Source organism: Danio rerio, chromosome 12 (assembly GCF_049306965.1).
Source record: "Danio rerio strain Tuebingen ecotype United States chromosome 12, GRCz12tu, whole genome shotgun sequence".
NCBI lineage: Eukaryota > Metazoa > Chordata > Actinopteri > Cypriniformes > Danionidae > Danio > Danio rerio.
Genome location: NC_133187.1, coordinates 29,396,112 through 29,417,940, shown reverse-complemented (window position 1 = coordinate 29,417,940; position 21,829 = coordinate 29,396,112). Strand labels below are relative to the sequence as shown.

Sequence of the window (21,829 nt, the reverse complement as noted above, 5' to 3'; positions counted from 1 at the left end):
AAGTGCATACAGCATACGAGCGTACTCCCACATATAACTTGAAACGGCATTCAACCCCCTTTAATATTGTCATCCATGATTTTCCCTGTCCTTCGTCTTTCGGGAGATCGTGGTCATTAAAGTAAGAGTGTCGTTTTTGAGTTGAAGCAGCTGGGAACGCGGCAATCACAGCGATGAGATGACCCTGCCATTCTTTCTTGCTCCGTCGCATTGAAACCGGATGTTGTGGTACACTGCTTCGCTTACCGGAACCAGGAAGTGTGAAAAAGGCCTATTCTTTTAGCCAATCAAATTGCACTGCCCATATATGGACCATGTACAGACTGAAGCTTACCGCGCGAAAGTTGAACGTGGTACGTTCGTGAAGCGTGTTTTTCTTAATTTGTCGACCGGAAAGCGTTACAGTACACAGTGAAGGGGATACAAGTAACTTAGCCAAAAACCGAAGAGACAAAAATAAGAGAAAAAACTACGTTATTTCGGAGTGTATATAAGGATTTCATCGCTGGAGAGCTGAGAGCTTGGTTTGCTGTTTGACAGGTAGGCTAAACATCGCAGATGTGGCATGTCGAGTCTAAACAACGTGTTTTTAAGAAGAAATAATAGCACGTGAGACGCAAGCTAAGGAAAATTGGACCAAAATAGTTAAAGTTGTTTAACTATTAATTCGGGTGTTGAGTTATTTCATTGCCCGCTGTTGCGAAAGACACGATCCAACTTAATGCGCATGCGCAAATTTAGGATTATTATTTTAGAAAAAATTATTACTGCTTATTTGTTAATATGTCTGCTCTTATCATATTATTCTAACGATATCACATCATGTTTGTTAAATACATTACATACACATTCTGTATGAAGAAAAGTAATACTGTCAGATTTATACTTTTTTTATTTACTTCCACTCTTGTATATTACATTATTGACTCACAAGTAAATGCACCAAACACATAAGAAACAGAGACTGTTGTCGTTTTATAGTAGTAATATTGGGTTTTATTAAGCAATCTCTTGAACCACAGTATTGTGTTTAGATTAGATAGGCCTCAGAAGTGAGAGGAATGCAGAGTCCCTAATGAGATTAATTTAATCAAAACAAAAACATAAAACATAGCCTTATATACAAGAGGATGGGGTGGGCATGTGCAATAGGTGCAGCGGGTGGTAAACTGGGATGGGAAACAAAGGAGAATGTCGGTGGCATTAGTACATGTAGCCTTTGGAGTAGGGCTGAGGGCCCATGTTGGTGGCAGCTGGTTCGGGAGGGTAAGAAACTCCCTCATCGAGGTGGGACAGTGGCACAGTGTCCTCCTCGTTGACGTAGCGCTCAAATTCCGCCTTCAGACTTGGCCGCTGATTGTCGGGAAAAGCCAAGGTTATCAAAGCTTCTGGCTCACACACAAATTTGTAAACATAACGCTCACCAGCCACCTGCAAAAATAATAATGGCAAGAATTAAATAATAATAAATAATATAGTAGTAAACATCATGCTCAGTTTGGGATGCCAAACCCATTCTAACATTTCAGAGATTAACAGTTTCATTGATTCTAGGGCAAATTTCAGAATAAAATACAGATCACATCTGTAAAAAATCAACATTTTACCCTATTAACAAACCCAACCCAAACTAATGCCTAACTACGACTTTAAGCTCCCAGCTTGGCTATCATTAAAATAAATGTACAGCCTCCATCTTTTATATAGTGAAGAGAAAATTAAAATGCAATAAAAAATGAATAGAATAGGTAAGTTCAGTCAATAACATATCACATCCAACATAGCAAAATATCTCTGGCCCAGCTCTGGCTCACACAATCAGCTTTTGCTTGGTTCACATGCCACGGTAAATTACAGTGTATGACTAGACTAAGTCTGGCTTCCAGACAAGGGCCAAACATGGACCATATCTGAGCCAAGTCTCAGCCAAGTTAATAACCCATAACTGGGCCTGAACTGAGCCAGATATGTTGGTGTGTCATGACTGCATAACCCATGAAGCATTGTCCTTTAGGTGCACTATGGGCATGCTTTTTCTCAAAGCCACTTAATTGGTAGAATTTTTTTTCCTTTATTCAAAAATAATTGAAAAAATATTTTAAATCTGGGTCAAGAGTCAAGACAGGCCAAACTTTCTTGGTCCACATATCCATTATTAGCATTTGGGCCTAATACTATATTTGATATCTGGCCCAAGTATTTTGTGCTGCCTTAAAGACGTGCCACCTCTGCCAAAAGACTGCCCGATGAATGCTTGCTGTGCCACCTTTATGCCAAATCTGGGCCAGAATTCTTTGCCACCTGGATAAACACTGTCACAATCAGTATATTTCTCACTCATTTATTACTGTTCCATTTCCAAACAGGTTAAATACTTTTGCCATTTTTTTATATTATAGGTTTAGCTTGTCCATTTGCTTAGAAGACATTTTTTCAAATGCAGCCCCTCCAGCAAGTACTATTGCCCATTCTTGAAGGGAAGGTGTATCTTTTGATTTTCAGCTCCTAAGAATTGTTTGTCTGCCAATTAGTAAACTGGTTTGGTTCCTGGATTTTATGTTTTTTCATTTATTTCATTGTCTGTCCAACCACCTAGTATAGACAGTGTAGGACATGTCGAAATATGAACATTTAAAACCAAGCAAATGTGTTCATGAACTCCATTTTAACATTTCAAACAATTTCTTAATCCTCCTGACACAAAACAGTAATGCACATGACACATGTTATTGTGTTATTACTGCAATTACAACTCTTTGATTAAAATAATGTGAAATTATTTTGATCTGGATTATATTTAATTTAGATAATATTATTATATTTGAATTATAATTATATTTGAATAGTTTTTTTTAAATAATTTCTTTCTTTTTTTACATAAATGATTCTAGTCTTTATATTTGAAGTATATGGGACCCCAAATATAGAGTAATGTAAATCTCAATCAGAGAGTTTAAAAAACAAGTGTTGAAGACCAAGAAATTAGAATAAAGCAATACCTTTTGCATAATTCCCTTCTCATAATAGTAACGCAAAGAGCGACTCAGTTTGTCATAGTTCATGGCTGGGCGGTTCTTCTGCATCCCCCAGAGTCTTGCCACCTAAAGTATGAAAAAAAGACAGTTCAAATCATAAGAGCAAGCAAGGACCGTATTGCAATGACATAATCTAAACACAAGAGGTCCCTGCTGACTGTACGACATCTAAACTATGAGAAGGAAGGGCGAGTCCCCACAAAAAATGTTTGTTCCCTTTTATATAACCAAATCACCATTAAACGCTGACCAAAAATCCCACACTATGAACAGGGCAAAATGCTAGTTGTCATACCTAGAGGAAATACTTCATTTTGAAGTTTCAACAAAAACTTCAAGGTTCAACTTGAGGGCCCTTGAAAAAACAAAACAAAACAAAACTGTTGCTCCATCTCGAGTCAGTATAGTTGTGGGTCTCCTGACATTTGAGGAACAGACTGTTTGTTTTGACTTCGACAGAGATCTAATCGCAATAGTAAAACTTTGGTTGTAATGAATGATTCATGCGTACAGTTGTGCAGAACTGATGGATGCATCTCTGCATGATCGTTTGCTGAGTCATGCCATTTAGCCGTCTACTGACCACAGACAATAGGAGGTTAACGCTCTTGTCTCGACCACTGCGGTGTGCTTAGACTCCGGCAAAATGGAAGGTTGTAATATTTGGTAATGGAGCCATTCTCCATTTTATTTCACTATGCTGTTAAGTGGGGTAAATAATGCATGGCAGCTAATGGAAAACTGGCATTGTGTTGATGTGTTCTTGGACCCTAGGGACTGATGAGCTGATCACGAGCAAATCTCTGAAACCCATTGTTTATTCTCTCTGTAGTTTGTGAAAGCTGAATAAATGCCACATCGAGCTGATCTGATTTTCATAACATCCTCTTAGTCTTTCGACTGATCCATTGGCATTGCTGTTTTTTGGTTAAAAACCATATTCTGCTTCCTGGGAACTTTTTAAAGTCTAATGTTTACCTCCTCTGGCTCAATGAGTTTGAATTCCATGCCACGGCCCGTCCATGCGATGAAGTGGGCATTGCTGGGGTCATCAAGAAGGGCAACCAAGAACTGCCATAGTTGAAGTGAGCCACGACGCTGATAGGGGGCACCTTCACGAAACACACTGCCCCCTTCTTGTTTCACCTCACCTAAGCACAGCAAAAGAGATCATACATTAGTTCACCTTTATTACACGTCTCTCTGAAATGCTAGATGCTGATTGGTCAAATATAATGACATTCCAAGGTATGCCATTCTCAGATAACTAATAACTAGTTGAAGGCTCAACGATAAAGACTGTCCGATGGCCCTGGGCCAGCATGAGAGACGCTCTGAACAGTAGACAGAATCGTTACTGGGCTGATCGGGCCAGTGCTGCCTTGTCACTAAAGTTTAATTCGCCTGTGACTACTTGTCGATTGCGTACAAATAAAAAAAATTAAGGAACAGTTTGTGCTTTTAAACCTTTAAATGCTACCTTCTCTGTGAAACACCGTATTGCTTTTCATTTCCTCTTATCTGATTGGAAGTTGTGAGCATGTTATTTTTTCGTAAGCTGGTAACAACCAGTACAGCAAAATGATGGCAACATGGCTGCAACATCAAATGATAAGTGTAACGTCTGTTTCTAATGTCTTGGGTACAACACAACGAAAAAAAGGAAGTGATGTTTTGAACAGTTTGCCATCAGTTTGGTTGTTCAGCCACCTTTTGTTTTGCAATAAAATACCTACACATTTTTCATACTGCTATTTTTGTTTGCATAACACTGTGAATTTTGCTCATTACACATTTATTAACATTAACATAAAACAGAGTGCTCATTCAGTGGAAATAAAGAAGAAATTAATATTAACAATTTGCTTACATTTTTAGTCATAGAAAAATTATTTGTTAAATCAGTTACTAGTACATAGTTTATCCATAATTATTATCATAATCATGCACAGTTGAGCTGGCGATAGGGCCACAATGTGAACCAAATATGTGATTTCACTAAAGCTTATAGATGTTTAGGAGTTGATCTGAAGTCACAAATATTCATAATGGAGTTTAAACTTTAAAGACCACAATGAAAATCCTAAAATAAAACAAAAATGTTGAAAAAATAATCTCTCTAAACTAAGAAACATTTCAAAATCTACAATCTTTTCAGGTCACTAATCAAATAAGCAAATTCGTGATGTTGATCATGTGAAGTTAGTCAGATGTTCTCACTTTTGCTGAAGCACAAGATTCTCTTTGGATTGCTCTCAAATCATGCAGAAAAACATGATTGTCAGATTTTTCACCAAATTGTGGAGTTAACACAGCTCAGGTGCTCGAGAACAAAGCAAATGCTTAATAACAACCCAATTCAGGTTTACATACTTTTCATTCTAATGCAATTCAATTTGCAATGGAGAGAGAATGTATTCATCAAAATAATAATAATAAAGCACATTTTTAGCATTGGTCAGTTTTAGTTTAATTTACGACATGTAATTTCAGATTAGCACTTAAAATATATATTTTTAGCTCTCATTAATACTAATAAAAAAATCTGGACAAGTGAGACTTACCTTCAAATTTCTCTGGCACAACACGGGAATCATTTTCAAACATGTAGCCTAAAGACAAGACAAGACAAGTGAGTTATTAAAACACTCCTTTAATGTGGATACAAAAACAACCCATGAGTTATATTGTGCTGATGTATTAACAGCAGTAATTAATAACAGCAAGCATTTTCCTGTTTGACTTTTCAAATTGAGATTTATGAATACAGAAACTGTTTTTCCCTTAATATTTATAAATTCTTATTATGGGAAATGTAGACTCTTGATGATAATTATTATTCAGTTATGTACCCTTATGAAGCAAGGAACTCAATTTTCTGTATCTAATGGCTCATTACAGAGATCGGCTAACAACTGAAAATACCCAAAATGGTGCGGCAAATGCAGCGAGCGGAGAGAAGGATTATTTTTCTTCACTCCAGGAAAAATACTCGTCTTTTCCAGTAGTAATATTTACCCTGGAATTCTTTAGGCAAGGGAGAAACAAATGTCCATGCCAACAGAAACATAGACCCTCTGGCCTGGTTAGCCAGTGACCGCACAGTCCTGGCCAATCCTGATGTGCTTTGAGTGTGTGAAATGTACAATCTAGACCTGCACTGGAGCTGCATGTTGTAGATGGACAAATGGTGCTCTTACCTTCACTGTTGTGCTGTGGGTTGGAGTAGCCTTCATTGTGATGGTACATGGATGGGCAGCCAGGCACATCTGCTGGACAAACATAAAAACATGACCGTCTGTGATGAACACATGCTAGTAATCTGGCAATCTATATTTATGTTTCTTATCGGGGAAAACTCTTCTTTTACAAAAGCTATAGTGAGCTTTCTACATCAGCAGCATTTTAAGGCCTGGTTAAATATCTAAATGTAGTTTTATAATTATGATGCCTCCTAGGAAGCCAGCATTTAATATATTCTTCATAGAGAGTATAATTTCAGATTGCATTATAGAAAGTGAAAAATAAATCTAATGTGGCAAATGAGAGCAGATGCTTTTTCTTTAGAAAAAATTATATTTCGCTCAATCCAGGAAAAAGAACTGCCATTTCAGAAATTTGACGCAAACTTAAAGCACTTAAATGTTAAAAAAGAAAAAAAAATTGCTTGGTCTAATTTATTATTTTACGCAACTATACAAAGAATGAAAGATTTTAGACTGTTGTTAACTACGATTGTACTTTTTAAAAAAATAAACAGACTGGATTTACTAAAACTTTAGGTTGAGCTGCACAATATTGGAAAAATCTGACATTGCAATTATTTTTTTTTTGCGATATATATTGCGAAATGAATTCAATTGAATTGACTTAATATCTATATTTGAACCAATTATAATATTAGATTTATTGGGATGATTTTGCAGTGGGAGTGCATCTCCTTAAAATCATAAAATCCAATCAAGAAAACCATGCAATTGAAAAATTATTTTAGCATGTTCCAAGTCTAACGGTATTCACGTACAGTAATTAAATTATAAAAAAATTATTCAATAAAATTAATCATTGTCACAAATGGTACAATTTCTCATGCCTGAAGGCATTTAAATAATATACAATCGCAGGCATCAATGATAAATTATAATACAAACTCAACATTGCCTGCAATGTGACTATTGTGAATGGTTATATTGCTATATTGCAGTCCTAATTTCTTTACTTTTAAACTTTGAAGGCTAATTTGAACTATTAAAATCAATGTCAAATTGCTTTAGCTGTGTGAGTTTCTGCGTATGTAGAACATTCCAAATTAGTCCATCATGAAGTTACGTTGTGGTTAGCATATATTACCGTAGAAGGCAGCTGCCAGTGTAACTAGTTGGCAGCGAGGCAGCTGACTAGGTTTGAGAACAGAGCTAATCATTGCTGGTCCTCTTTAGGCACTATTTCTGTAGGGTGTGAAGCTGGTGCATCTGCAGGTTTGATAACCTTTGCCACTGAGTGCTGCATGGACAAACCGTCCATTTGTCATAAAAGTCATTTGTCATAATATCACCTGTCTGCAGCTTTATTTTTAGGCAGGAAAAAGCAGTGGATCATAAACCGTCACATTGCATTGCAGGAAACCAGAATCAGCTTGATTACTATTGTACCACTTCTCTCTCTTTCTCTTTCTCTCACACTCTTTGTATGTTCTTTATGAATAAGACATGGTTAGTTTGTGAGGTGGAGCTGTGATTCATGTCTGGAGAATGCAGTGGCAGAGGCCGTGATAAGAGGTCACAGGGGAGAAAGGTCTCTGAGGGACCCGAGCACTTTTCTCATACATGGAAATCAAATTAATGTCACAGTTGACAGAGCTGTTTTTCCATCTAAAACACGGCTATTACAGGATTTCTTCTGAAATATAAGCTGCATAGTAGTGCTACTTGATTTGAAGAATTTTTTTTTAAGTAATAATTTTATATTTAATTATTTTTATATATAATTATTTCTATTTATTACTAATATTATTATTGTTATTATTAAGATATTGAAGTTGAATATAAGTAAAGGTAGACATTGTACTATTTTAATATTTTACTGTTAAAAATCAAAAATATAAGAAAATACTTTTTTTGGTCTATAAAAGTTTTATGTGGGGCGATGCAGTGGGTAGTGCTGTCGCCTTACAGTTAAAAGGTCGCTGGTTCGAGCCTCGGCTGGATCAGTTGGCGTTTCTGTGTGGACTTTGCATGTTCTCCCTGTGTTTGCGTGGGTTTCCTCCAGGTGCTCCCTTTTTGCCCACAGTCCAAAGACATGCAGTACAGGTGAATGGGGTAGGCTAAATTGTCTGTAGTGTATGAGTGTGTATGGATGTTTTCCAGAAATGGGTTGCAGCTGGAAGGGCATTCGCTGTGTAAAAACATATGCTGGATATGTTGGCGGTTCATTGCACTGTGGCGACCCTGGACTAATAAAGGGACTAAGTCGAAAATGAAAATGAATGAAGTTTCATGTGTTTTTACAGGTGTTACTATACAAACTCCCCTTCATTTCTTTAGTTGGGCAGTATCCACCAGCATAAGCAGGGATGAATCTGCTGATAACATGCTTTACTCCACCGCAGATATGGCACTGTATCCTCACACAAACATCCTTTTGTTTTCAAACCAACCTGTCTAACGTTGTCCTAACATTTCTGCACATATTAATCTTATAGTCGTGTTTCTTTATTGTATTTGTATGAAACATTGTTTATGTTTTGGAACTTTATGTTTAGGTTTTTTATTGTCTTTGTCACTGTATTATTATTTTTTTAAGCTGTAACTTATTTTATTTTAGTTTTACATGGAGTATAATTATTTTTTATCTAATTAATTTTTAGTTTTTTTTCACCTTTTATTGGGATAGGATAGACAGAAAAGCATTGGGAGCAGAGAGAAGGGAAGGATCGGCATAGGACCTCTTGAGTCGAGAGTCAAACTCGGGTCACTGAGCACAATGTTGCTATATGTCAGCGCACTTAACCACAAGGTTAGTGGCACCAACCATGGAGTATAATTCCATTACCACAGCTGTAGTATTTAACATTTAATCCAGCCTTACTTGTATTCAAATTAAGATTTATTTGTAATTAGTATCTGTATACAAGGATTGAAAATAGTTCATACTAGTTTTAGTTTATGTTAACACTAATGGTAACACAGAAACCAAAGAACAAGTAAAGCCTGCTGCTTTCTATTTAAAGAATCTGGTAACATTAGGTTTGTGTTTTACCCTCGTTTATGTTCATCATTTGTTAGTTGTTTCCTAGTTGTTTGTAGTGTTTCACAGAGCAATGATAAGTCAGACCTGCAGTGTTGTGTTTCGACCCTGTGTCAGTCGCTAAGTTGAATGGGAGGAGGTGAGCTCGCCTGTGTTGTGAGTGTATGACTCGAGCCCCCCAGCTACAACACAACCCCTCCACCTCCCGCTCGCTCCACCAAACCAGCGCACGGGCTCGGGTTACTGAGGCTACGCTCATTTTTCCATTATGAGTTCATCTGCCTGCAGAAAAAGGAAGCCGCTGCTGCAACTCTACACCCGCGAGCGCTCCGCTGGGGATTCTAGTCTTTCCAGTGCCCTCCATTTTCTCAATGAAATTCCTATGCCTCCCTCCCTACCTCTGAAAGAACACAGGCCGAAAGGGAGGGGTGAAGGAGTGAGGAGAAGTACAGAAACCTTTACAAAGTTTGAGTGGATGCGGAAGAGAACAAACAAAGTCTCTTCGTAAAAGACGTTACGTTTGGTTTACATTATTATCCAGATGTGGTTTGACTATTTAGGGACAGAGAATATCAAGACACCACTTCAAAGCAAAGTCATTCACTGTGCCTCATCGGATGACTCACATACCAGGTTCGTAAGTGTAGTCGGTGGGCTCCTGTTTGACCATCATATGGGCAGGAGGAAACCTCTGAGGCTGTGGTCCGTTAATGTGGGCCGCTCGGTCATACAGAGGGTCCATGTACTCCTGCTTAAAGGTCTGCTGAGGAGGATAAGGCAAGCAGGGGTCAGAGTGTTGCCGATGGTAGCCGCCTCCTCCGCCTCCGCTGGCATGGGCAGGATGCATGCGCTGCAGGGCCTGGCCTTGGGAAGCGAATGGTGGGCACATCTCTGCCGAGCCGGAAGGGAACCTGGAACTGGGAGGGAAAATAAGGCATTGATTATCACATAGATTTAAAAAGGCTGTTATGATGCAAGAATGCTTTCTTAAAAATACAGTATTTAGTAGTGGGAAATATAGTTTTCTTAAAGGGGTGGTCCAGAGTGTTTTTTAAGGCTTGGTTGTGTTAATGAGGTGTAAAGCAATGTGTGCTCATGCTCCATTTATAAAAAAAGAATATTTTTTTGTATATATATCCTACTTTAATTATATACAGCTACTCAGCTAAAATGAAAACGACATATTCCCTATAAGGCTCTAATTGGTCAGCTAACATAATGTGCTGATATTCGCAGATCAGCTCCACATCGCCAGGAATAGTCTCTGTTAAAACATTACAGTGCCTCTGGCTATGCCCTTTCACTGAGCGGGATGTATGCGCCTAACCTGAAGGGTTTATGACATCATTAACCCGGATGTATTTTTTTTGTAGTCCCCAAACTTCGGTTGCTGTATTGCTAAGCTAACTCTGTAAAAGCCTTCCTTTGCATTGAACTTTATGCGTCTTAGATTCAGAGATGTTGTTTATGTTCACATAGCTACATTACACATCAACTAAAGTTTAAAATATGATGTGGAAGTGGACCACCTCTTTAAGCTGTGAATCATTTTTGTCCAGAATATGTTGTATTTAATTAGCTTTTTGTCCAAAAATGTTTGTTTTAGCTAAGAGTAATGTCTTGTTAAAACGATAGTTTTGGTCGAATTACACATACGCTTTCCAAGTCAAAACTACACACAACTACACAATCTTTATTTTTATTGTTACCTGGGGTTCATGGGGTAACTGTGGCTGTGGCAGGCGTGGGATTGGCTGGATGAGGGTGGATTCATATACCCTGATTCCTGCCGAGTTCCCACTGTTGGTTTGGGGGAATAATGCTGCATAGGGGACATGGGCGTCGCTGGACATGAGCTCTTAGATCCTCCTGCTCCTGCCACGGCTGCTCTCTTCTGCTCATAGGCACTGCAGGGCACACAAACACTTTCAAGTCAACCGTACGTTTTATTTTACAGTTGTAGAGCATGTTTAGATGCTTTTTGGACTGCAAACACTGCATATCAGGGCAAGATTGTTTAATAACAGTTAAATTATTTGTATTTTTATCTGTTCATATGAAGGTTAAAAACCGGAAAGCATATGAATAGATTTGACTGTTTTTACACTTGTTCCAGACTTACTTTCTTAAAATAGGAACATGCTTAATTAAAATTGACCCAAAATCTAATGGGAAGTGAGCATCCTTGTGCCCAACATATTTTTGTTTAACAAATGAAAATGATTTTAGACTTTAAATGAATTGCGTGCCAAAATGTGTGCATCATAACACCACAAAACCTGTTCACAAATGATAAATTCTCCTACCACATTTACATGAATCATGAGGACTCATCTCTTGGAGTCACAGAACCATAAATGATCAAATTACTTCCTTGTGGTCAGCATTGCATGCACCTTTAACAGACATCTTCATGAAGGGATTTGGGTGTTCACTTTTGTATGGAACGCACTTTCATGAGAATCAATTATCTGTGATTTGTTTTATTTATTAATTTTTTTTTATTCATAGAACCAAAAGTGTGTAGCTGAAGATGCACTTCCATTAAAGAAATGACGTGAGATGCATCTATCTTCAGCGTCCAGTTATTGACTGACCTGGCGTAAAGGCACTGCTCTCCATTGGGGTAGCTGAAGCTTTGCTTGTGGCTGCAGGACTGGCTGGGATCTGATCCGGGACTCTGCGGCTCTTTCTTAATCTTCACAGGCGGGCTGTGGAATGCCACTGCTGCGATACACAGAGAAACAGGTTCGTTATTGAAACACATTCCAGCTCCAGAAATGACGCAGGCTTTTTTTGTCTAAAAATACAACAAGACTATACAAACTAGAGTAAAGATAAACATTTTTGTATTCCAGTCACTGCAAAGATTTGTCCTTGGCTGTAGTCTGCCACATTAGTTGACACAGAGAAACTTATTTTCAGCTTCAAAATAAATCATAAACAATCGCTTCCATTAATCAACACTAAAAGTGGACTAAACCATTTTACTTTTATTTAAATTTCTGTTTTTTTTTTTCTTCTTTTCAAAGCACAAATCCACTAAAAACATTCATTGGCTGTGGTTAACTGAATGTGTATTTCCTAAACATATTAGCAGCTGGTCATTTACATAAGAATTTTTGTGTTCCTTCAGCCCAGCTTTTTGAGATTTTTGGCGTTTGGCTGAGGAGTAGCAGAGGAACCGCCCAGCATGCGTGGGGTCTGGGTCTGAACTGCAGTGCTGTTTATTATTGGAGGGGAGCAGCCGGGCTCAAAGACGGCACGGTACAGGATGTTTTTCTGGGCCGCTCAGGGTAAACAGCAGCAGCTGTGCTCTTCCAGCTGAGCAGCAGCTCTGTGTTTATGGCTGTTTATGTGTTGATTGTCGTGGGCGCAGACCTGACAGAACAGGCACCGTTGAAACCCAAGCCCAGGTAATTGCACATTTCATTCTCAAAAAACAAGAAAAAATGGGGGAATGGCCCTTCAGTACTGTAACACTGCAGCACATCACTGCAATACTCAAACCGAAAGAGAAAGACATGAAATCTGAATAGAACGAGTGAGTCATCCTACTTAGAATAAGGAATAGTGCTCCCAAAATTGAAAATTCTGTCATCATGTATTGTCCCTTTACTTGTTCCAAACAAATTTTAGTTTCTTCACAAAAGAAGATATTTTGAGGAACGCTAAAAACCTGCAACCACTGACTTCCATAGTATTTGTTTTTCCTACTATGGATATTAAAGGTTTCATGTTTTAAGCTTTTTTCCTGAATATTTTGTTTTGTGAAAAAGCAAACTCATAAAGGCTTAAAACTACTTGAATCTGAATAAATTTGGGGTGTAATGGATCACGATTAACTTGTAGGTTAATCCAACATTTATAACAATTGAAGAGAGATCGCCTCCCTCGTCATTCAAATTACTCATCATTCAAATCATTCAAATCATGTATAAAATAATTTTGGCTTCCCTGTAAAATTTAATGGTGACAGAAAAACTTGTGATGGGACCTACCAAAATGCTTTCTTAAGTTATTAATTAAAGGTGTTTTCTATCACTGTTTGTTTAGCCTGCATTAATGCATTCAGTGTAAAGCTGCACTATTAAAAATTCAAAAAAGATAAATCTCAATTCAAACTTGCGCAACATGAATGATATATAATAATGATTTGCATACGTTTATTAATCCTTCTAATAAGCGCTGCATTTAAATTTGCGTTTGGTCAAGATTCAGTTTTTACACTCTTTCAGTTAGTTACAAACAATTAAATAACACAGAAGTTCTGGGAAAACAGTTTATAGCTCCGATATAAACACTGATGTTTATGGTAAACATTAAAATCACAGTTTAATGGAATTTGACGCTGGTGAATGTTGTTGCAATTACATTGTATAACCAATGGTTGGCGACGAAAAACCATCAAAATAATGTCAGTGAATAGGTTTTCAGAAATAATCCACCAAAAATGAAACAAGTTTTATGTGTGAATTGTTGAATCATTTATTGAAAATATATATGATACTGTATTTTGTACAAGATGTTAGATTTCTATACATCAGAAACAGTACTAAAGATGATAATTTTTATTGGAATATTTTTCTTTTTTCTGCTGGTTCGTTCTTGATTTTTCTTTTTATTAAAATTAAATGTTCTAAGTTTATTTGTTAAAATTAATGGTTTTTGCAGTATTATTTTTGTATAAACGAAAAGCAAATGTCATTTGTCTCTTCCCTTTTTTGCTGACCCAAAAAATGGTCCAATTTGTGACTCAAAAACCATAGTGTGATCTGAACCGTGAAATTTGTGATTCGTTACACTACTAGAATAAATTGTAACTAAATAAAAAATTTGGGGTGAACTATCACTTCAAACATTGACTTTCGCAATGAGTCTGCATATGTAAGATTTATAGAATAGACATTTACAATCTTACATCAATGCTATGCTTTAATAACGGACTGCTCATTTGATCAATAAAGCTGCAAGTTCTACCAAGTCATTAGCAACAGGGAATCACTGTACACACTAAAGCCACTCTTTTAAAGTAATAAATCATTCCACTTTAAATACACTAAAATGGGATTCAGGATTTCAGGGCGACATTTCGGGAAAGTGTAACATTATCAAGACACATCCGTCTGCCGTTAAATCTCCTGGAGTTTACAGATTGATGGCAGCCGAGTAAACAGAGATGTGACAATGAAGGAAGCTCTTGTTCTTTATTTAGTGTAATTTGCCCAAAGCTTTTAGTTTCTGCTTTCTCTCTTAGCGATTCATGTGAACATGACATCAGTGTTCCCTAAAACCTCTCTTATTTCTTAGGTTCAGTTTCTTAGGAATCAAGGGGGGCTTGGGGGTTGTGAATCTATACGTGTACTGTAACATCTTGGTGAAGTGTTTAGATACTCTTGGTTCTGGTCTTGTAAAGTATCTAGGTAATGATGAAAAAAAAAAAGAGTCTTTAAAGCTTCCAGAGGTTTTATTATTATAACGCCTAATAATATAAAGCCATCAATATATGAGGGACATGTTATATGGAAGGAGAAAATGGTTAAAATAATCCTGGAATTTAGATACTACATATTATTACATGTTACTACATTTAAAAAAAATGCATAGAAAAACATCAAATATTTATATATATTTTTTATTGCAACATATTAACTAATGACATTTAATTGGTTCTCCTTTTTGAAAAAGTATTTGAAAAGTGATCATTCTCTTGCACATTCCTCTAAGCATTTAGGGAGGAGGGATTTTAAAGTGTTTCTTATTGATCAAATTGAAACAACTTATGGGACTTTGATCAGTGTGGTTCTTATTTGTATAGTTTTTCTACAATTAATGATTAAGAAACAGTCATGATTATGAAATATTAATTACTTAATAGCTGTTGCCATGATTATAGCCAATGTTGCTGACATGGCCTAAAAAGAATGAATGAATGAATGAATGAATGAATGAATGAATGAATGAATGAATGAATGAATGAATGAATAAACAAATAAATAATGCCAAATTAAAAGAAGAAAAAGTGTTGGCCTTTATTTAGATTGTCCGCAGGGTCCTAACTATAAAAAGTTGTTAAATAAATTAAGGCCCTTAAAAGTATTTAAAAAGTCTTAAATGCTATTTTGCAAGGTATTCAACTTACATACTTTTTGATTATGCCATGTATGGTTGTATGCTAAAGTTTGCCTGAGTTAAATTTGCGAATATCAAGATGTTGTGTAGTTTATGAAATCATTGAATCCTACTAGATTTGACATTTGGCATGTTGCTTTGTTTACTGCAGTTACCAAGGCAACACCATTATTTTTGCAGTTTAGGCGCCAACCTGCTGAAATAGGTAGATTTAGTAGATTTTTATTCAGTATATGAATAATGTTTTAGTTTTGGATTAGTTTCTTACAATAATATTTAGTAAATATATTGCAAGTTAAAACCTCGCCAGTGTTTCCGGTTGAAAGTGGTTATAAGGTCTTAAAATGTATCAAGAGACTTAATAAAAGGTCTTAAAAGGTATTGAATTTCACTTTGATTCCTGTATATCCTCTGTTATTGTATTTTATGAGCAGCCATGGAGTTGCATTAAATCTGCATAATTTCCTAATTTCCAGATATCATTGCTAGTTAACATGCAAGTTAAACATTATTGTGTACTATTTTCAAATAATTCAATGGCCTATTGTTAAAGCTCTTACAATACCACAGAATCAAGAATCAAAAACTGAGGACCAGTAAGAGAACATTGAGCTGTTTACTTTTCTTTTATGTCTTCGGACCAAGTTCAAATTTTTAGCCAGCCAATTCAAACCCTATTCAACAACGCATCCAGATATGTTTAGAAAAGCTGTCTTTTGTGGCTATTTAAACACACGAGCATCTACAACATGAAAGCAATCTGATCAATTGGGCTTCTGACTATATCTAGAAGTGGTTGAAACATTTTACACTCCATTTACACCAGTACTTAGCGTTGTCCAAAAATGCATTTTAATACTAGGTGTATACAGTGCAGTAGATTTAAATAATGCTCTTCTCACACACAACTGTATTTAACATTCACACCTCCATTCAAGCTACATCTAAGTGTGAAAAACCAGTAGCATTGTACCTAAACGACAAGTGTCTCCTTTCAGGATGAGCCTATAGAGACAGCCAGGGCTAGAGGTGGGAGCTGGACTTTACATATGTAAATAGCGCGATTCAGTGAAGAGGATAAGAGGTGAAAGGTGATGGTCATGGTTGAGTGCTTTAGGAAGTAGGGGATCATTATGGAGAGCCATTCAGTCAACTCCCACCACAAACAAATCTCAGGACTCGATACCCCCCTGCCCCAAACAACAACAGAAAAGATCCACCAGCTGTGACAGATGGAGATACCGGTGGCCTTAGCTGGGAGTTCTGCGGGAGAGTGTGTTAAATGTACAATCATGAGTAAATTAAGAGGATATAGTTCACCCAAAAATGTTATTTAGCCATTTACCCTCAACTGGTTCCAAACCTTTATGAGTTTTTTAATTCTGTTGAACAATATATATATAAATTATATTTGTATTCGACGGAAGAAAGCATTCATACAGGTTTGAAACAGGCACAGGGTGAAATAACTTTTTTTGCGTGAACTAACCCTTGTTTAAAGCACAATTTTGGATTAAGAAAATCAGATTTCAGTTACTGTTAAGGCAGGACAGCTTAATGATCATCTGGACAATATTGTATATTCACGTCAGGCCCACATCCTGGAAATTTTCATCTTATGACAGTTACAGTTGAGGCCAGCCGTATCAACACAACAGATACGAGGAACCACAGTTTGAGTAATAATATCTCAAGACTATCAACCGATCGTATTTTACCAGTCGTAGGAACGCGACTGTTATAGCCTGTTGTCAGATAAAACACATATCCTGAGCAGAACGAGGCTTTATGCAAAGACTGTTTGATAAAAAACACTGAACAATGGATTATCGTATTGTGTTAGTCTGCTGCGAGGTGAGCAAATCCTTTACAGGCGTTTGATATTTGAGCTGATGTTGTGATAAAATCTGATTTCAGATTATGATAACAGTCTGCTTGACGGTCAGTGAAGAGATGCCACCTGGCCTCCCACTGGCCATTTGAGACCCACAGTGACAAATCAATAAGAACAACAAGGATGCCAATTATGTCTGAATGGCTTAAAGGTTGAAATGGTGGTATTGATTTTGGGCAGCCCACTTAACACGGCTCTCAAAGCTAGCCTGGTTCTTTTTAAGTACAGCCTGTCATGGGAAGTACATCAGGTGTTTAATTGAAATAGAAGTGACATGATTGCAAAACAGAGTGTCACTCCAATTCACTTCAAAATAATAATCCAATTATGGAGGTCAAAACAGTTGTGCCGAGTAGAAATACTCTTGATTAGTTTAATATGCTCTTGCTGAATAAATAAACACAACAAAAAATATCCAAAAATGTTGGTAATGAAACTGAAAAAAAATATATGTTGTTTTTGAACTGCTTCTTTAGTGGCTTTTGTGGTTTAAGTAGAAATGAAGATATGCACTTTTTTTCTCTCATTTGAGTATTAAAATGATCGGCCTTTCAGCCAGAGGTTTTGCAGAAACAATGTTGTCATAGCACACTACAGCAACACATGGCCAACATGTGGCGTCCATGTCAACTCGAGCAGAATGAAAAAGGGCAAACAAAAAAAGGAAGTTCTGGGGTTTTCCATAAAAATGGTTGTCTGCTCATTTGGGCTTGACTGTCGCTTCTGAGTGTCAGCGACTTCCCCTTTGAGTTTCAGACAGTAGTTCAAAAACTGTTGACAAACTTGAATGACAAGATAAGTGGAAACGTCCAGACAGTCTCGTGCGAAGCTACATTTCTGAGCTCTCAGCAGTGTGTTGTTTGAAAACACAGCTTTTTGATGCTTAACGCATTTAAGTGTTTTCGTGAGGTAAATGTCACATTGTGATTGGGTGTGGAAGAGAAATGAATGGCATCTGACACGTTTCTGTGAATCACACAGTATCGCTTCCCTCTAAAACTGCATTTTTTTCTAATGAAACCCCATGACATGCTTTGCCAATGTAAGAAATGCATAATCCATCTTTCAAAGATGAATCATTCATTCATTAATTTTATTTGTTAATATGTATTTGTTAATATAATAATTTGTTAATTCAGTGTTTATTATTTGAAACGACAGGGGGCAGTCAAAAGAAATCCACCATAAAATCAGATGGATAACCATAGAAGTAGAAAGTTTCCATAAGCATGTCATATTATTAATATCAATCAAGATTTTAAAACTAGTTATTTTTATTTATTCATTTTCTTTTCTGATTAGTCCCTTTATTAATCTGGGGCCAGCACAGCGGAATGAATTCATGAGCGCAATTTATCAAGCACATGTTTTTACACAGCGGATGCCCTTCCAGCCACAACCCATCTCTGGGAAACATCCATACACACTCATACACTACGGACAATTTAGCCTACAATTCTTTTTCAGTTATCAAAAAAATCATTTGTTCCTTAATTGTGGTTTTGTAACTATTTGAATATTTTAATTTCAAAATGAAAGGTGAAAAACATTTTTCTGTAATTAAATAATTTGTTTCGGCTTTAACAAACTTATCCCTCAGGTTTTTCCAAGCTTTTCCAAAAACTTTCCTCCTTTCCCACTATGGAATACAATGGTCAATTTTTTTAGCTTAAATGATACAGAGTGCCTGGCAAACCGTTTGCTCAAGTCTCAAAAAATTAAATGCGCTCTGCCAGCCGAAGTCACGCACATCCAAAGCAAACCTACGCAAACACCGCAATGACGTCACATTCGCCGCACGCACTCAAACGAACACGTCAAGTATAAACCACGCTTTAGTCCCTATATTAATCAGCTCCACAACAGAACCACCAACTTATCCAGCATGTTTTATGCAGCGGGTTACTGTCCAGCTACAACTCATTACTGGGAAACACCCATACACTCTCTTTCACACACATGTGAATGTCGCATGGAACGCATGTCTTGGGACTTGTGGGGGAAACCGAACCAGCGACCTTTTTGGTGTGAGACGACAGTGCTACCCACCGCGCCCAAAGATGAATCAAACTATATTTTATCATTCCCAAAAGATAAACATATATAGGCGAAAGTGAAAATGCGAAAGGTGGATGACCACAATCTGTAAACCTAATACAATGATGTCATCCATGGCAACATGATAGTGTTTTATACGCTTGTTCATGTGGAAAGAGTAATCAAACTCTCAACCTCACATTCATCAGCTCTCAACAGATCACAGTCCACTCTTAATGTTTAATGCACATATTGATTTTCTGCTCATTGCAGAAATTATATAATGAACTCTACTGTAGGGAATGGAGACGTGTAGAGAGAGACGTTTTTATCTCTGAGGGAGATAACACCTGCTCATTGACTTTCTGTCAAGCCGGTGAGAAATACATTTCTACAGAGACTTGTCTCACCGAGTCCCATCTGGGCTGATATCTTAATTATACAGGGGGAGATAGGGAAAACACTCAAGCTTTTTTCCTTGAGGTGCCTGATCTACTCCTGAGATCACCCTGGATCAATGGATCCATCATTGCTTTTTCGATACGAGACTCTGCCTGTTGTGTTTCAGCAGAAATGGGCTGAGATTATGCTGAAACGATAGACTGAGCTAAGTGATTTAGACCAGCGATGACTTGCACTATTTATCTGGAGAAGACTCTGTGTCTCCAAACGCTGTCAAGAAGTCTCTGATGTGTGTATGTGTTATGTTACATATGTTCTATGATAGTCTCCATTACTTTTCTATCAGCAGGAGAGGAGAGAAAAAGAGACCCTCTTTGAGAGGAGGAAGAAAAGACAATTTCCTGGCTTGGTTTAGCGTGTTTGCCCCGCTGTTTCTATCCTCACAGATGCAGTAAAATACACACTGCCGTCCATTCAGAGTCTCGGCTGCTACCCCAGCCTGTGAAGTGGTTGTTCTAACTTGTTCCAACAGCAGAACGGGCAACAGGCAATTCATGTTTTACATAAGCGTCTGAGCTGCTGTTTACTGGCAGGTATACAGTCTGGCATTTATCCACCTACAAAAACATCCTAAAACATCATTTTAGAAACATCGCAACCGGCCGGTGTTGAAAAACATTCTCCTTATGAAGGTTTAGGACTTGTAACTTCAGAACAAAGAATGGTAAAACTAAATGCAATAATATTGTTTATGTCATGTTATAATTTATATGAAATTTTTAAATCCTATTAAAATATTGTCTTAATCTTGGTTAAAAATACATCATTATAGTAACATTTTTAATAAAATGTACTATTGAAATTAACTTTTTTTTTTTAAAAAATGTAAAATATATATGGGTTGGTAAATAGTTGTTCTTAAATTTTTTAAGTTGATTCAAGTTAACATTACAAATAATTTTAACCTAAAATGCATCAAACATGCTTAAAACATCAAACTGAATCTGTTATGTACAGTGCTTAGCATAATTCAGTACACCCCATTTTAAAAATGAATCTTTTTATTTATTTCTCACTGAATATAGGCAATGTATTTTGGTCCATTTAAACAAAACAGATTTATTAAACAGACATATTTAATTCAATTAATATGTAATTCGCCAAACCTATTTACAAATTAAAAGATCATACGATTAAATTCAAGCTAAATATTCCAAAAATTACAAAATACAATCTACAAAAACTAAACTATTATTATTATTATTGTTATTTTATTTTATTTTTTTTGCGAGTCTTAATTTTCCCTCTTTTTAAAATTTGTATTTAATATTTTTCTATGCCATATAAATTTGGGTGTACTAGTTTTTGGACCGTAAGTTATTTTGTTAGATAAGCTCCAGATTTGGCTTCAGTGCTGACTTATCTAATGTGCATACTCATTGTATAGCACATTGTATAGCTTCCTATTAATAATATGAATTTTAAAGATAGATTTGTTATTGGTGTACTTACAATGTATTAAAATTAAGTTGAAACATGGTTAACTTCAATAACTATGGCAATAAGTTAAAGTAGCAATAACATGTAATGACTTTTTTAATTAATTGATAAGAATAATATTGAATAATGGTAACATACATGTAAATTGTTAGAAGGCATAAGCAAAGGAGAATGAATAGCCAAAGGAAAACAGAGAAAAAGAAAAAAGTTAAAGAAAAAGTACTATTTGTGAAAGAAAGAAAAGAAAAAGAAAGAAAGAAAGAAAGATAAATGAGGTAGAAAACAACATCTCTGTAAAGGCTGCATTAAGCACAGCTCTCAGTCAGTCCAAATCATGAATGGAGATTCCGTTTTCTGTTAATGTGCTGCCTCAGCCAGTCCCTCACAACCAGCCCATTCATAAAAAATGTGGGGCTTAAATGTGCGCGTGTGTCTGTGTGTGTGTACGCGTGTGGCTCATTTCTCTGCAAAAACTTAGTGAAAGAGGAAAGCCTGGCCCCTTCTATGGGGTAGAATGACTGGTCTCTGTACATTTTTGGCACCCTTGAGGATGTTTTTGCAGACTTTGTTGCATAGCAGCTGT

The 21,829-nt window shown here is 36.7% G+C and overlaps 1 protein-coding gene and 1 long non-coding RNA gene across 8 annotated transcripts in view; one reads left to right on the top strand and one right to left on the bottom strand.

Moving 5' to 3' along the window:
* Positions 1-307: 307 nt before the first annotated feature.
* On the top strand, positions 308-15,879 carry LOC141376814 (uncharacterized). 4 transcript variants are annotated; one of them, XR_012388038.1, is made up of 4 exons: positions 308-540; positions 8,928-9,050; positions 11,860-12,029; positions 12,418-15,285. It is a non-coding gene; the product is annotated as an uncharacterized lncRNA (long non-coding RNA). The 4 variants fall into 4 exon arrangements; XR_012388039.1 differs by having other exon boundaries at positions 11,793-12,029; XR_012388036.1 differs by lacking the exon at positions 8,928-9,050 and having other exon boundaries at positions 11,793-12,029; positions 12,418-15,879.
* Positions 971-21,829, bottom strand: part of etv4 (ETS variant transcription factor 4) — a 32,791-nt gene continuing 11,932 nt past the window's right edge. For 2 of the 4 annotated variants that reach the window (XM_009306586.5, XM_073917406.1), the window contains exons 5-12: positions 11,879-12,008; positions 10,991-11,188; positions 9,912-10,198; positions 6,236-6,307; positions 5,600-5,647; positions 4,014-4,186; positions 3,000-3,101; positions 974-1,431 (exon numbers count right to left, since the gene is read on the bottom strand). In XM_009306586.5, coding sequence (XP_009304861.2) covers positions 1,204-1,431; positions 3,000-3,101; positions 4,014-4,186; positions 5,600-5,647; positions 6,236-6,307; positions 9,912-10,198; positions 10,991-11,188; positions 11,879-12,008 — 1,238 coding nt within the window. In that variant the 3' untranslated portion in view covers positions 974-1,203. 4 annotated transcript variants of the gene reach the window in all.